Genomic DNA, 14,897 nt, shown 5'->3' on the forward strand with positions numbered 1-14,897 from the left:
GAAGCTGTAGTTACAGGAGCAGGAGTGTCAGAAGTTTTACTGATGCATTTGCACTACCCACACATCCAATGTCTAAACATGTTCAGCACCTGACCCAGCACTACTAGATTTGACCTAAATGAAACGTTCCTGGCACTCACTGTGGTGCCCAACCTATAGACTGTGAATCCAGTGTTTAAATCATATAAGGCAGGATTTCTGTCTGTGTTGTTAAAGAGGCCAGCTCCTTCCTACCCTGAGCCTACATACTGTTAAAGAGGCTTAGCCATTGTCCTGTTTTCCTTTAGGACAGGGTGCAAATGTTGTCCTGCTCTTAAAAACTGCCCTAAAAACCTCAGCATAGCAATGTACAGGTTATGATTGACCCCAATTCCACACCATATATGAAATAAAAAATTCACTGGAAATATCTTAATAACTGTGATTATTAATAACAGCCATTAAAGATTTAGTTGTAATTAACATTAACCTCATTTGAAGCCACTGAAGTTGTGCCATGACCTGTTGGAAAGTATTTCAGGGAGATAACTGCTAAGCACTGTGATAATTTTGTTACACATGTTTAGCCATGTTAGAGGCATGGCTCTAAGGATGTCATTCGTATGGTCCACCACTTTGGTCAGATACAGATATTCATGTTTCCCTAATGACGTAGATGAATCCCTGATTTTTTCCTGTGGTGCCACCAGCAGGTTGGCATTTTGTGGTTTTGAGTGAAATATCTCAGGAACTACTGGATTAGTAAAAATTGTAAAATTGGTATGTTAGCATTGCCATTGTCAGCATGTTGGCATTCCGGCATTAACATTTAACTTAAAGCAGTGCTTTGCCTAAATACAGCCTCACAGAGCTGCTGGCATGATTGTAGACTCATCTATTCATCTTTCCCAGTTTAACATTGGCTTTGTCTCCCTTGAAAACATAAAATAAAAAAATGTCATTCATGATAGAATGCAAGGTAAGAAAAAAAAATAAAGAAATGAAATGCATGAATGAGAAAATAAAGATTAACAAAATTAAGAAAATAAACAAAAGAATGAAACATGGAATTAACACCATCAATCTAATACCATAAATGACTAATGTAACATGACTAATATGTAGAATGACCCCTCTGTTTGGAGTTTGCATGTTTTCATTGTGTGTGTGTGTGTGTGGGTCTGTAAACTTCTCTTGAGTTTTAAACAGTGGATGATTGAATAATGTGAAGAATTTAGACTAAAATCTCTGCTTACATAACTTCCTGTCAGTGCTCTGTGGTTGTATCTTGGCTTTTTCTCAGTATTTGTCCTACTTCCAAAAAGGCTAATCCAGGATCCTCCATGTAAGTTCAACATTTTCCACATGTGATGCCAGACTGTGGAGAATTTTGATCTTCCATCTATCATTTTCCTCACGTAGAATGTCATTTCAATGATGACAATGATAACAAGTACAGCTCAGGTGAGGCATATGCTAATTGTCCTAAATCCTAAACCCTTGTCATAAAGTCAAAGGCAACTGGACCTGCTGCTCGTTCAGTGTGAAGACTTTTCCTCACTCCACCAACAGCAAAACATTTTTAAGGCCACACTCCATGTCCAGTTGCCTACTTCTAGATATGTGACTGGTATTTATCAGTTTAATTACTGTACCATTGGCCCTCCTACACTGGCCGCAGCTTTATATCTTAGATGAAATTACAAATAGGCATGTAATTAATTACTCTAATTTAGAAGAAATAATTGGAACATGAGGTAAGCTGAAAGTGAACACAAAAATGTGATGTTTGAAAACGTCTTAAATTTTCAGGGTATAGATACAATACAATCCAACCAAAACCAGTCCTCTCTTTTTAAAACACTTTCTAAATATTGAGTACTTAAATTGTCCTCTGACTCACAATCCAAAAATACAACTTCTATTACAGAAAGAAGAAGCTACTTTTACTGAGATTGCTTTTGTTTTGATCTAATTTAAATTCATATGAAACTATTTCATCTTAAAAAATACATTTTGTTTCAAAATGTATATTTGAAATGTTATTGAAATAATTACATTTTTTCAAGGTCAGTTTGACCATTGTTTACCTGTGGCTACACAGAATCAACAGTAAACAACACCGCACATGTGAGAACAGCATCTCACATGGACCTGAAATAGGAGCAGCAGGTTGTCACCTCACCGCACACTTAGATGAAGGCATGCTGAGGTTTAGAAGGATAAGCCCGATAAAATCCTTCCAGATTGATCTTTGACACTGTCTATCCATGACAGGTAGGGAGTGTTGGGTGGAGTTATGGGAACAAGGACACTGAGAGTCGGAGGGGGGTTGACTGACCTTTTCCGGTGACCACGTGACTGGAAGAGGAGTTCGTGGGGATTACAGATGAAGATATAAAAGCACAGCACAGACAGAACATCCTTACAAACTCAAGAAGAAGAAAGAAGCAGCTCTGGTTGCCTCTTGGGATATCTGTGACAGCAGGTGAGAGAAAACTCTACTGCTACAACCTTATTGACTTGACTTACTAATGAAACTAATGAAACTGCTAAAAGATTTTTTATAATGTTTCCCATGGTGCTAGATTTGAAATAGAAATTACTTGTAACTTGCTTATACATAAAATGAGTCATAGCAGCACTCAACTAGTGGATAACTGATAGCAGAAAATGCAAGAATTCAGATGAGGATGACTTTGACTCTGTTGATGAGGATGGCTTTAATTCAGCATTTGTGCCCTGCTAACTAAAATTGTAAACTGATACAAGAAACAGCATGAATGACTGAATGACAAGAGCAAGAAGTTTGGACACAGCCTTGACTTATGAAAATAAAGTAGTGAAGTTCAAATGAAGAAAAAAAACTAACTGAAATCTATGAAACTTTCTATTTATTCTTCACTTGCAAAGTGCTTTGATGTTAAAATTTAATAAATTGAACGACAGATGTGGTAGGTTCAGATATGCAATACCGGTAGTTTAAAAAAAACCAAAAACACAGTGTTACTAAAAGTCATGATCAGACTTCGAGAGGAGAACAGGTGTGTGTATTTTCTAATGCCCACTGTAAAGAGGATTGACTTTAGGGGCAACAATCGCAGCAACAGATGGCTAATAACATGTTGGGCGTGTTCTCCACAGCACAGCTCCCGTGCAGCTTCACAGATCTCTAAACATGAGAGCAGAAAGATAGTCAACTCGGGAGAGCCTCTGTAACCCCATCCACAGGCATTGTAGATCTGCTGGTGCTGATGCAGGTGGCGTGTAGGTTTTGAGTTACATAACATGTCAAACCAGGGTGTTTTCCACCTCTGTCAAACTACCTTAACAGGATTACCAGTGTAAGTAGTCAGAGGAAGGGGGGTGAGAAGTAGTGCTTAGACAGGACACTTATTAAGATCAGGTTTAAGATGAGGACAACAGAGACAGACAGGGATAGAGACTGGCAGGTCCAGACAAGAGTCCTCTGTCAAACTTGACAGAAAGAAAAGAAATACAAAAATATTAAAGTATAATACAGGATTTCGCTGATGTTGTCACTGCAGTAGTTTCAGTTTCATAGAGTTTGATTTCTCAGATATAACAGTTGAATGGAAGTCTTAGCTGAAGACCTTTTGTTAAAGTTTGAGGTTAAGGATAGAGGTTGCTTTTTCATTGCACATGGCATCCCTGTTTTTCAAAAAGGGCAATTAGTCCACTGCGGATCGGAGTGGGATTAGAGCTAATCTGGCTGTTTAAGCAAATCTGCATAATCTCCACTGATTAGCACTGAGAGCTGGAAGGAAACAGGATTAACAGAGGACAGCAGAAAGAGGGTCAGAGGACAAAAGAGAAGAAGGCAGAGGAAGCCGCAGGAGGCAACTGTGATCTCTGAGGAAATGCATGTGTGATGACGCATGCTCAAAAAATGCCCTCTGTATTTTAGAGACCCTCAGCAGAAATGAACGCGAACCCCCCTGCAGGAAGTGCCCTGGCCCCTGGTGGAACAACTGGCCCCACTACACCCAAGAAGGGACCACCCAAGTTCAAGCAGAGGCAGACTCGCACATTCAAAAGCAAGGCCCCCAAGCCAGGCCAGAAGGGGTAAAAGTCATTTTATATTACATCCATATATATATTAATTATTGCACACAGTTAAATCTTTTTGTACACTTGGACCTTGGCAACTGATATCTCTGTTTTCTCTTTTCCAGCTTTGGTGACGATATCCCTGGCATGGAGGGTCTTGGCACAGACATCACAGTGGTGTGCCCATGGGAAGCCTTCGGCGACATGGAGCTGAGCGACTTGGCCAAATATGGGATAATTTAAACCTGCTGCCTCCTGCCTTCCTTGCCTGTCTGTAGCTCTCCTCTGTCCAATCCTATTCACCCTGCCTTTCAACCATCTCAGCTTGGCACGTCATGATAAGGCTGTCAGCAAACCCCCTTGTGTCCTCTCGTCTATTTACCTCATGCTTTAGTCTACTAAGTGGATGCAACGCATAATAATGTTCTTATTTTTATATTATTGTTATATGATACTGTTTACAGTATATATACTTGAAATGATAAGACAAGAAAAAAAACTCCTCATACCTTATTCCCTTCCCCGTCATCCATCTACAACAGTTTTCTCCTGACTTCTCCTCCTTTCTTCTCCCCTCTCCCCCTTTGCCAGTCCTAACCCATGGCAATGTACACAAGCAAAACACTAGTTAATACTAGGTGGTATTTGCTTCTAGCTGTCTATTAAAATGTAAATATTTTGTTTTCAGTGTTGAACCTTTTTACCTTGTCGTCCATCTTACCTTTTGTACTTCCTTCCTCTTTTATTTTGCATTGTATTTTCTACTCCTTGTGCACAGGGTTACTGTAAACACCAAGGGATGCAAGGAGAGGGTGCATTATGCTGTAATGGTGAAAACTACAATGCACTTTCATGTCATCATGGAGGAGGAACTCCTTTTTATCCCAATCTCCAGCTTTTTCTGTCCTTGCTGCTATTTGAACCCACATCCCTCCTTATAGAAAATAAAGGCGTGGACCGTATGTATTTTGTTGCAAGCACAGTAAGACAGATGTCCTGATAGCTGCAGTAAAATGTGTTTATTTTTAGTAATCATGTTGTCTCTTTCTTTTTTTTCTGGAACACCAATTTGAAAAAAAACCCCATAGTGGCTACAAATAAAGTCATGCCAAATAAAGAGAATCTAATGATGATATAATGATATCATAATTAGGATCTTGGATGAGAAACAGCAATTTTCCAGTACTTTTTGAACACAAACTAATTACATTTACTTCCATGTCTTACCTGTAGTGCTTTCTGAGTACATCTAATAACTATTGCTAATTTTAAGGCTTTCTGAAATAAACAAACTCCCACAGGCCTCTTTGCTGGAAACGGGAAACAAACCATGGCGTTTGCTTTTGTAAATGTCATATAACAAAAAACTGTGTTCTTTCTCATCTCACAAGAAAACCAAATGATCTGCTAATCTGCTGGTACTGTGTATGAGATGTAGCTCACGAGTCAAGCTGTACATTAGATTGAATACCTAATTACATTCATACAGCAAATTCTAAACTGTAAGATATTATGTTCCTCTGTTGAAAATAAATATTCTAGACATTATATAGTAGGCAAATATAATCATTTTCTACTAATGAATATATACCATATATACAGTATATTAAAAGTGATTTAGGAGCTGCAACCTCAAAAGAACAGTTTCTTTTAGTTTTAAGCCTGGAGTAAGGGACAACCAACAAACCCTGATCATAGGACCCTTAGACTTTGACTGGTGACATAGGGCTGCAGCAGATCTCTAATGTAGGCAGGTGCCTGATCAGGCAGATTTGTGTAAATGATAACAAGGACCTTTAATTGAACTCCGAATTTGATGAGGAACCAGTGAAGAACAATCAAGATCTGTGTCACATGAGATCATTTGGATAACCGAGTCAAAAGCTTGGCAGCAGCATTTTGCACCAATTGTTAGCGATCAAGGGATGTTTTAGTAAGACAGGTGGGAGGAGGGAGTTACAATAGGCAAGACAGGACAAAATAAAACCATCAATGATCATTTCCATGTCAGCTTGAGACACACTGGGTCCTAGCTTCACAATGTTTCTCACCTAGAAAAAACAGGAACAAATCAAACACCTAACACATTGGTCAAAAGTCAGTGCCTGGTCTATAAGGACAGGTCCATAATAAATGTTGAGGAAAATTAACCTGAAACCCGTTAGGGAGTAGGCTGGCTGGGGTAGATATAAGAACTTCTGTTTTTTTAGCATTTAGCTGTAGAAACTTCTCTGCCCTCTTTTTTTAATAGCATTTATGGAAATCTTATATAAAAGGGAAAATTTTGCTACATTTTGAGGCTTAAACGAGATGTATATTTGAACATCATCTGCATAGCAGTGATAGCAGATACGTTCAAAGTGACTTATGAGATGAGTTTCAGATGAAAATGCATAGTTACCAGCAACAACTGAAAAACTCCCAGCAGAGCGACAGGAGAAGAACTGTTCCAGGGCTGACCAAGAGATACGTTCCCACTGCCTAAGTCTGCTGATTAGCATGCTGTGGTCAACAGAGTCAAAAGCTGAAATCGGGGGATCACCAACATCAGTTGGGTTCAACCTCTGACGACCGTGAATGTTTGTACAAAATTCCATGACAATCCATCAAACAGTTGTTGAGATATAGTAGGTGAGTTGTTTGCCTGAAAATGAAGGTCTTAACCCACAACATTCACCCAAAAAACACTAGCACATGGCATCTGCCAACGTTCTTCAGCACTGCTGTTGTCTATCAACATCTTTTCCCAGACGCCTGGGTTGCTATGGTTTCTCCTCAAAATAATGATCTGCTATCAGCACTGAGAGTCTCAACACTAATGTTTCCTGTCATGCTTGAATTCCTCTGGTATTATATGACACATCTGGGAGACTTTAGGTTTTAGTGCTTTTGAAATATCCAGTAAATAGAAGTTTATGTTGTTTTAAAAAATACACACTGCAACATACAAGCTTGATAATTGAAAATATAAAGCTCTGTCCCTCTGGATTTCACGCCACTAGAGTGAACTTAGAGTTTAAGAGACACATGAGATTCAACTGAACACACCCTATATACTCTGTACTTGTACAGGCATGAGTTGAGGTGTTACGTATGGGCTTGTAAAATACAACAGTTAGAAAACACTCTCTATTCTTGACACAACTCCCCCTGCGGCTAACTCAGCAATTTTAATTCTTTGTTGGTGTGATTTACCAGTAACTAAGGTGACGGTTGGTACTGTTCTGTATCCTGGTGAGACTGGGATGGGTCATTTGGACTCACTTTAACTCCCTTCTCACCCATTTTAAGCAGTTGTTTCACATAAGAAAACATCTCATACTTGCTCCAAACAATCCAGATAAAGTGCACACACTATCTGGAAATGGGATGCAAATTCTAATGGGAAATGGAATTCATAAATACGGAGGAGTGAACTCTCCCTCCCTGTGTCAGCTTGTGTGGATCATCACCTCCAGGTGTGTGAGCCCCACCTATAGTTTTAGGGAGGGACACAGAGAGAAAGAGGAACAGGAGGGGTCTGAAAGGAAGGTATGAGTAGGGGTGCAGGTTTCTCTGCTCTTGCCCAACCTGTTGATGCAAGGCCAAAACAATCTTCTCTACCAGTGGCTTCAGACCTCAGCGGCTCCATTGGTTCCCTCTCTTCCTCATTTTGTGATTTTCCTGTTACCTCGGGCTGGCACAGATATGGGCACATCATCAGGATAGAAGGTGCATGGCTACAGAGTAAGCGGCTGCCGCTGCACAAACAGAGAAATTGTTGGAACACTTTTAGCCACGCTTCAAATCACGACGTTTGGAGTGGGCTTAAGAGGACAAATTGGGGTTTTGTTTAGACTCACATCCCAAAGGATAAAAGGTAAGTGCCTCTTTTTTTATAGAGGTTTATTCAGGCTTGGGAGATGGCCACTTCTTGATATGAGTTATAGCTTTAATAGTTTAAGTCATAGTCAACAAATATGTATAGATATTTTCCTTATAATACTCAAACATTTCTGGAATTTAAGCACCCTTTTTTGTTATCAGCCGTTGTTTAATAACAGCTATTATAATTAGCCAACATTTGTGTCCAGAGCCTAATATTCAAATTGGCTGATCCAAATGTCCATGTCGTTATATTAAGTTGAAAATAATCTCCTAAAATTGAGTGCAGCCATTGTTTCACAAGTCTTTGTGAAATCTCCCACTCTGAGTCTCCCACTCTATGATATCCTGACTGACTATACAAATGAAAGCCAGCGTTGGGCAAATCTGAGGGCCTGGGTCATATTTAACGTGTGATAAACCTAGGAAAGGTCATCTTTGAATCTCTGAGGCCGAAACAAAGGTTCTGTTACAGGCTGGAGGAAGTGACAATCAGCTATCAGGAGTGAATATCTTTGACTATGTCTCTCACGTCCAATCAGTACAGTGTATAAACCGCAATCCCCATGTGTATAGCTATCTCTGTCTACAACAGAGTATTTACCTTTCATGTCTGCTATTGTGTCCCAGCCTCAACTCTGTGTTGCAGTTGTTTTTTACCCCATTCTTAGCCTTGGCTCACGCCCCTCTCTGCATTGTTCTGGCATGTTTATACACTCCCTCCTCCTGTTCTCTTCACTCTCACTGTCAAACTTCTCTCACTTTTTTTCTTTTCTTCACTCTGACCTCTGTGTTATCCTGTCTACCATTTCATCCATTCTCAGTCAACACAATGTTAGTGTGTTTCGTGAAACTTGTACTTAAATACTTTTTGCTGACATATGTTGTTGTTTCAGGAGAAAAGACCTGCCATATCAAAGGACGGTTCAAAGGAAGTACAGAATTCCCAGTTGGTTTACTAAAATGAATATGTCCTTTCTATCTGAGAAGCACAAATCCCATTTCCCCCTCCTCCTACTCATCTATGTCCCTCTCACCTGTCTATGCCAGACAACCAACGCCAGCTCAACCATACCCACAATGAACACCCCAACCACTTCCTCTCTATTCTCAAATGTTACTTCACTGAAGGGTGTGCCAGGCTGCGGCACAGGACTGCACCCCATCTATAGGTACCTGTGTGACCGCCGGGCAGCATGGGGGATTGTATTGGAGACCTTGGCCTCTTCAGGCTTCCTGTTCAGCATGATTCTCCTCTTTGGCCTGCTGCTCTGGTCCCTTTGGATCTGTATCTCATCCCAGCACCAACGCAGTAGTATTGGAGGCACAGTGGCCTGCATGTCCATGTTCTTGTTGGCCACAGCAGGGATCTTCGCCACCACTTTCTCCTTCATCATCCATCTCACCCCTCAGACCTGCACCACCAGAATCTTCCTCTTCAGCGTGCTGTTCTCCCTGGCCTTCTCCTGCCTGCTGGCTCGCTGCCTTGCCCTGCTGGGCTTCGCTGCTGCCCGGGGCTGGGGAGAGCCTGCCCTTGCCCTGGGTCTCTTCACTGTGCAGGTTATCATCTCCACAGAGTGGCTGATCCTTGTGTTGGTTCGGGACAAGACGCCTTGCGAGTACAGCCAGGAGGAATTTGTCATGCTGCAGATCTATGTCCTGTGCCTCCTGGCTATCAGCTTGATCCTCTCCCTGCACTTCCTGTGCCGCTCCTGCTCCACATACAGCTACAGCTACACAGGGCCCACCAACCAGCAGGGGAGGGTACAGGCCATTGTCCTCTGCCTCACACTGCTGCTGTCCACCTGCATCTGGGTGGTGTGGATCACTATGCTCACCAGGGGAAACCCTGAGGTGGGCCGCCGGCCACAATGGGACGACCCACTGCTTAGCATTGCATTGGTGGCCAATGGCTGGGTGTTACTGATGGGGCACGGGTTGTCCCAGGTTGCCTTCCTCTGCAGGGGAGAAGCCAAGTCCAAGGATAGCCCTTTGAGCTTCGCCGGCTGGACCAGCCCCAGTGCTGATATCCCAGGACTGGGCAGCCAGAAGGAGGGAAAAGAAAACAGAAGCTTTGAGACTGATGGTGAGAACAGAAGAGGTGAGAAGCTGTCCTCATTAGCCATATATTGAGTGAAGCTTAATTGAAAGATTGTGAATTATTCTTAGGACTAAACTAGACAAGGGACAAAAAATAATTGTGGCTGCAACTAACAATTATTTGAATATAAATTAATCTGCCAATTAATTTTTTGAGGAATAAACTGTTTTGGTCTACAAAATGTCAGAAAACAAAATCCCTGTCACACATCTGAGAATCCAAGGTGACTTCTTTACATTGATTGTTTTGGCCAAACAACAGTACGCAACCAAAGATATTCAGTTTACTATCATAAAGGATGAAGGACTAAAACCAGTAATATTTACATTAAAAAAATTTTTTTTAATGGTTTAAATGATTAATTGATTCTGGAAATAGTTACAGATGAATTTTCTGTTGATCAACCAGTCAATTCATCAAGTCATTGTTTCAGCTCTAAAAGTAACAACATCTCATCAAAAGGAGCTTTTTAATGTCAATAATGTTAGCTGTAAATACTACCGCAATGATGACAAATGTAATGTAATAGGAGTATAACTTGTCTTGTAGCATTTTTTCTACCAAGTCAATGATATTAAAGTCAGACTACAAAACTTTTTCTGAATAACAGCTACAGTGGCCACAAGTGACAATAAAGGAATGATGGTAAATGACAAAACAGTAGCACAGAAGTAGAGTATAGCAATAGCACAATTTGAGAAGAGCCAGGCACTTAGCAGGACTCTAACGTCACATGCACAGCAATATCTATCTAGTTTGCTAATTTTAGCTAATGTTAGCTGCCATAAGCTAGTGGTCATGCCAGACCAAGTAAGGCATAATAGCAAAACCTCTGAGTATATCATATTGAACAAGGCTGTGTTTTACTGCTTATAAATTCAGCATTTACAGCAATTCCAGATTCACTGAATGACATTCTGTCTATTAAAATATAACAGTAAGCCAAAATGAATATGGAGCCTGTGTCCAACTTCAAAAAATGAATTTGGCTATCAGTCAGCTCAGCTCTCACTGTGGGCCTATATGATGAACAGAATATAATGAACCAATAATTAGCTAACTGTATCACATGTCTCCCTTAGGCAGGAGAACTGAGCCAACACTGCGGTCACCGTATGAGTCTGGATTCTCCATGACAGTGAGTAATAAACCATTAGGATTAACAATCTGACTCCACATACTGCGCAATTAAGCACCGTGACCTTTTACTACTGGAGGCAATTATAGCTAAGTTATATGGTAAGGTTGATGAAAGCGCAGTTTATCATTGGTATTAATTGCAGTGACATGATGAATGCGTGATTAGATGTTTCTGTGTGTGTTTCAGGAAATCGACCCTGACAAAGATTACACCATTCCTCGCCCTCAGACCACCAACTACCGGGAACCTTATGATGAATATTATGGACATGACTAAAATCCTATTCATTTTCTGTCTGATGAAACTAATACCATAGCCAAAGCTGAGAACGACCCAACTCCTGCACTAATCTGTACTTCAAAATATGATTTTCTATGTTTAATATTTTTGAGCAAATGTAAATATTTCTGCGTAGTGTTATAAGTAATGTCAGTAGGATGTGAAATCCTCTGCTCCGAAGAGAAGTAAGAAAAAAAGACTCAGCAGTATGATTCGTCATCGAGGCTGGATGAGTTCAGATAGTCTAGCTTTTTATTAGTGGGAAATTCACATCACAAATACTTAGCGGAAATAAATCTTTATGATGGTGTTTGCTAGCCTGAGATGGTATATAATAGCCCTGAGGTGATAGAGGAGGTGTGAAACCATCACTCTGAAGGTGCCAAACTGCTGAGCAGAGCAGAGGCATCTGTGAACGGTAGAGAGAAGGGATGAAAGGAGAAGGAATGAGAAGAGAGGAGAGAAAAAACAGAGAGGAGAGGAAGGGAGATTAGATGAGATGAGACAAGACAGTAGGAGGATAGGAAAGGAGACCTGTCAGCCTGTGGGAGGCTTGTGCCATCACCGATTAACATCTTCATATTCAAAGTTACATTACAGTAGCTAGAGGCTGTGCTGCACCAAAAACAATAGATGTGTTCCGTGTACATAAAAAGATACGAGCAATACAAGGTATGCCTCTTCTCAGTAACATATATTTTAATTTTTATATATTCTTGTGACAAATGTCAATAAAAGGTTAATCTATGAAAGCCCAGACTTGTTTGTAATACTCTCACACAACCTTTGCTTCTCCCACTCACAATCTGCACAAATGGCATACCAAAGACCACTCTCTCAATCAGACTCTCCCAGAATCAGTGCCATGATCCAAAGGCACCTGCTGCAAATCGGAGCCTCAACCATACAGGGAGCAGAGTGGTAGTACCAAAGTTAAGCCACCAGGGGGCAAAGTCTGGGCATACCAAGTCAGACTGACCTGCTCAGGCTGGATGAGAGATAATTAGTCAGAGGTGCTAAGTGCTAATTAAAGAAAAAGATTTGTGTTTAAGCATTAATTGTACTACCAAAGGCTCTTTGGCCCTTATTCTTTACACAATAGCCTAGAAAAGCAATATTATTAAAGTCCGCCAACAGGGTTGATTCAGTTTGTGATGGTCTGTTCTGCACTTATTTATTTGTCCTCCTACAGTGGCATGTATGGACTCTGCAATCGACAAAGGTCAATTCCTCAGTCCAATAGATACAATCTTCACACATCCCCCTCCTATCAGACGGCCTTCAATCTATTCTTCCAATTAGTCCGACTTCAATTACTCACAGGGAGCATGCCATTAAATTGCCAATTGGCCTCTTGTGCATTAGTGCAATTAGCAGGGATATGAGGCTTCTCATCACATCCAACCCATTTACGGCCATTAACTCCAGATGCAATTACAGATTGTTCCAGATTGTTCCCCTTGGCAGCAATAAGAACATTGGAGGCGGTGGAGAAGCTTATCATGCAGTAGATTTAGTCTGGTGGAACAAAAGTCAAGAGTTAACACCAATGCAACCCAGCCGAGCGGCATTAATGTGTGCAATTGTTGCCTCCATCAATCATATCACTCATACTAATGCACCACTGAGAAGTAAAAGATTCTGAAAAATTTTGTTTCGCCTGTAATCAAAAGGTTGCAACATTCTTCTTACCTCCTATACCACGTTTAATCAAAAACAGGTCTCCTTTATCTCCTTCTGGTATAGGGGCTTTGTACTATTTAAAGCAACCTTTCCTCTGATTGGATAACCTCATTCCAGCCAAACAGTGGAAAGAAAATGATAAGACTCAGACAATCATGGGAAGGAAATAACATAATGGTTACCAGCTCCAAAATCAAGAAACATATCTGGGTATGTGCTCTATCAACTCCTGATAACCATTATGTATCAGTTCTTGGGACAACAATGTTAAACCTGAGGAAAGCACGGGACACAGGTAATAAGTATCCAAAGACCAGTATAAAAACCAAACAGTTTATTTATTATATACATTCAATAATAATGACGAGAATAAACAGAAGGCAGACACAAGGATGGCAAAATAAAACATTGTGAGAAAATACATGTCACTTATTGAAAAAAAAAAAATCACTTGAATAAATGAGCTTTTAAGAGCATGTGACATAAAAAAAACCAAAAAAAAAAAAACCTCCACATGCAATTCAAACCCATTCATTAAATCCCTGTACAAAAACTCCCACTGGGTTGACTTGAGCACAGTGCAGGGAGTCGGGGTCAGCGGCTGAGGATATCTTTTGGCCTCCCTGTCGTTCCAGCACACCTCGGCGGTTTTTTTTTCAGCCTTGCAAATAAGATGTACTCCTATTAGAAGAGACGAAAACAAGCAAAAGCAACCCGCAGAAGTCGCTGCAGCTGCACCACAGTCGCTGCTCGACCAAGATTACAACTCGACACCAGGCTCTGCCAACTGGACGAGTGACGTGGAGATGTTGCTAGAGGAGCATCACTCTGGGCAGGTTCACCATAATACTCTCTACCAGCCTCATCTCTGCGTAGAATTTTTTTTTTTTTTTTTTTAAAAACAGACGAGTTTGAGGCAGAATTATCGTCTGATGCGCCAATGTCGTCATTGTTATAATTTTGAGATTTACTTTCATTATAAAAGCAACCCACAGGGGTCCAGATATACCAAATTAAACTTCGCACATCTGATACGACTGGTGATTACCGCGACGACCACAGAGTCGCAGAGCAGAGATAACCCAGATTATTGAAGCGGACCGAATCGGCTTCCACAGAGCGACTGGGGGCCACTTGCCTCTCCCCTCCCCACCCGGACACACTGTACTGGACCTTTACTGAGATTCCTTCGTCACTCCTGCCACCTCGCATTACATAACCTCCGCGTTCTTTCTCCCCTCTTGCTGTGTAAACACCCCGTCCTGCTCCTCATCTTCCTCCTCCGGCACTATGATTTGAATTCATGCACAAATGAAAAGATTCTCTCACTGACACCTTTCCTCTCTCACAAAAGCATGCATAGCAACACTTATGATAATACTTGTAAGGGATAATAGTAACACAAAAAAGAGGTAATGCGCGTCGAAAATACTCATTGGACCTACTGCACACAGTTTTCACAATCATACAAAACAACATTACCCCTCCTCACACTGTCCGCTCCACCCTGAGCGCACTGTATCCCCCTGGAAAAAATTAAAATAAAAGAGACAGGGGGGGTGTTCTTTTCCTGTCAGCTAATGATTAATGGCTCAGCTTCTCACCTTCACCATCACTGCCACGATGTCCCTTGCTTAAGCACCCACACTTAGTTTCATTGTTCAAAAGGTGGCCACTTCGGCATTGTGTGGACGTTTCTCTCCCATTTACTTTGCCTGTAATTTGGCCCTGCTGGCAAATGCAATTCAAAATAGCCTCTCGTGCCTACCTGTCTTTCTG

General features: G+C 41.0%; 2 protein-coding genes across 2 annotated transcripts; both read left to right on the forward strand.

Annotated features, from left to right (window-relative positions):
* The first annotated feature begins 2,422 nt into the window (after nt 1-2,422).
* On the forward strand, nt 2,423-5,023 carry LOC120788087 (retinal cone rhodopsin-sensitive cGMP 3',5'-cyclic phosphodiesterase subunit gamma-like). Its single transcript, XM_040123594.1, has 3 exons — nt 2,423-2,467; nt 3,908-4,065; nt 4,176-5,023. Exons 2-3 carry the CDS (start codon nt 3,923-3,925, stop codon nt 4,291-4,293), a joined length of 261 nt encoding a protein of 86 aa, XP_039979528.1. The 5' UTR covers nt 2,423-2,467; nt 3,908-3,922; the 3' UTR covers nt 4,294-5,023.
* Nucleotides 5,024-8,825: 3,802 nt separating this feature from the next.
* Nucleotides 8,826-11,815, forward strand: LOC120788234 (retinoic acid-induced protein 3). The gene is made up of 3 exons (XM_040123840.1): nt 8,826-10,015; nt 11,098-11,153; nt 11,343-11,815. The coding sequence occupies exons 1-3, from the start codon at nt 8,878-8,880 to the stop codon at nt 11,430-11,432; spliced, it is 1,284 nt and encodes a 427-aa protein (XP_039979774.1). The 5' UTR covers nt 8,826-8,877; the 3' UTR covers nt 11,433-11,815.
* The last annotated feature ends 3,082 nt before the right edge of the window (nt 11,816-14,897 follow it).

This window comes from Xiphias gladius, chromosome 3 (assembly GCF_016859285.1).
Source record: "Xiphias gladius isolate SHS-SW01 ecotype Sanya breed wild chromosome 3, ASM1685928v1, whole genome shotgun sequence".
In the NCBI taxonomy this organism is placed as follows: Eukaryota; Metazoa; Chordata; class Actinopteri; order Istiophoriformes; family Xiphiidae; genus Xiphias; species Xiphias gladius.

What these genes read in the sequence shown, in the direction of transcription:
- LOC120788087 (XM_040123594.1), top strand. Translation starts at nt 3,923, where the DNA reads ATGAACGCGAACCCCCCTGCAGGAAGTGCCCTGGCCCCTGGTGGAACA. An exon ending in CCCAAGCCAGGCCAGAAGGG is followed by an intron (nt 4,066 to 4,175) that starts GTAAAAGTCATT and finishes TCTCTTTTCCAG; the next exon opens with CTTTGGTGACGATATCCCTG.
- LOC120788234 (XM_040123840.1), top strand. Translation starts at nt 8,878, where the DNA reads ATGAATATGTCCTTTCTATCTGAGAAGCACAAATCCCATTTCCCCCTC. An exon ending in TGATGGTGAGAACAGAAGAG is followed by an intron (nt 10,016 to 11,097) that starts GTGAGAAGCTGT and finishes TGTCTCCCTTAG; the next exon opens with GCAGGAGAACTGAGCCAACA. An exon ending in AGTCTGGATTCTCCATGACA is followed by an intron (nt 11,154 to 11,342) that starts GTGAGTAATAAA and finishes TGTGTGTTTCAG; the next exon opens with GAAATCGACCCTGACAAAGA.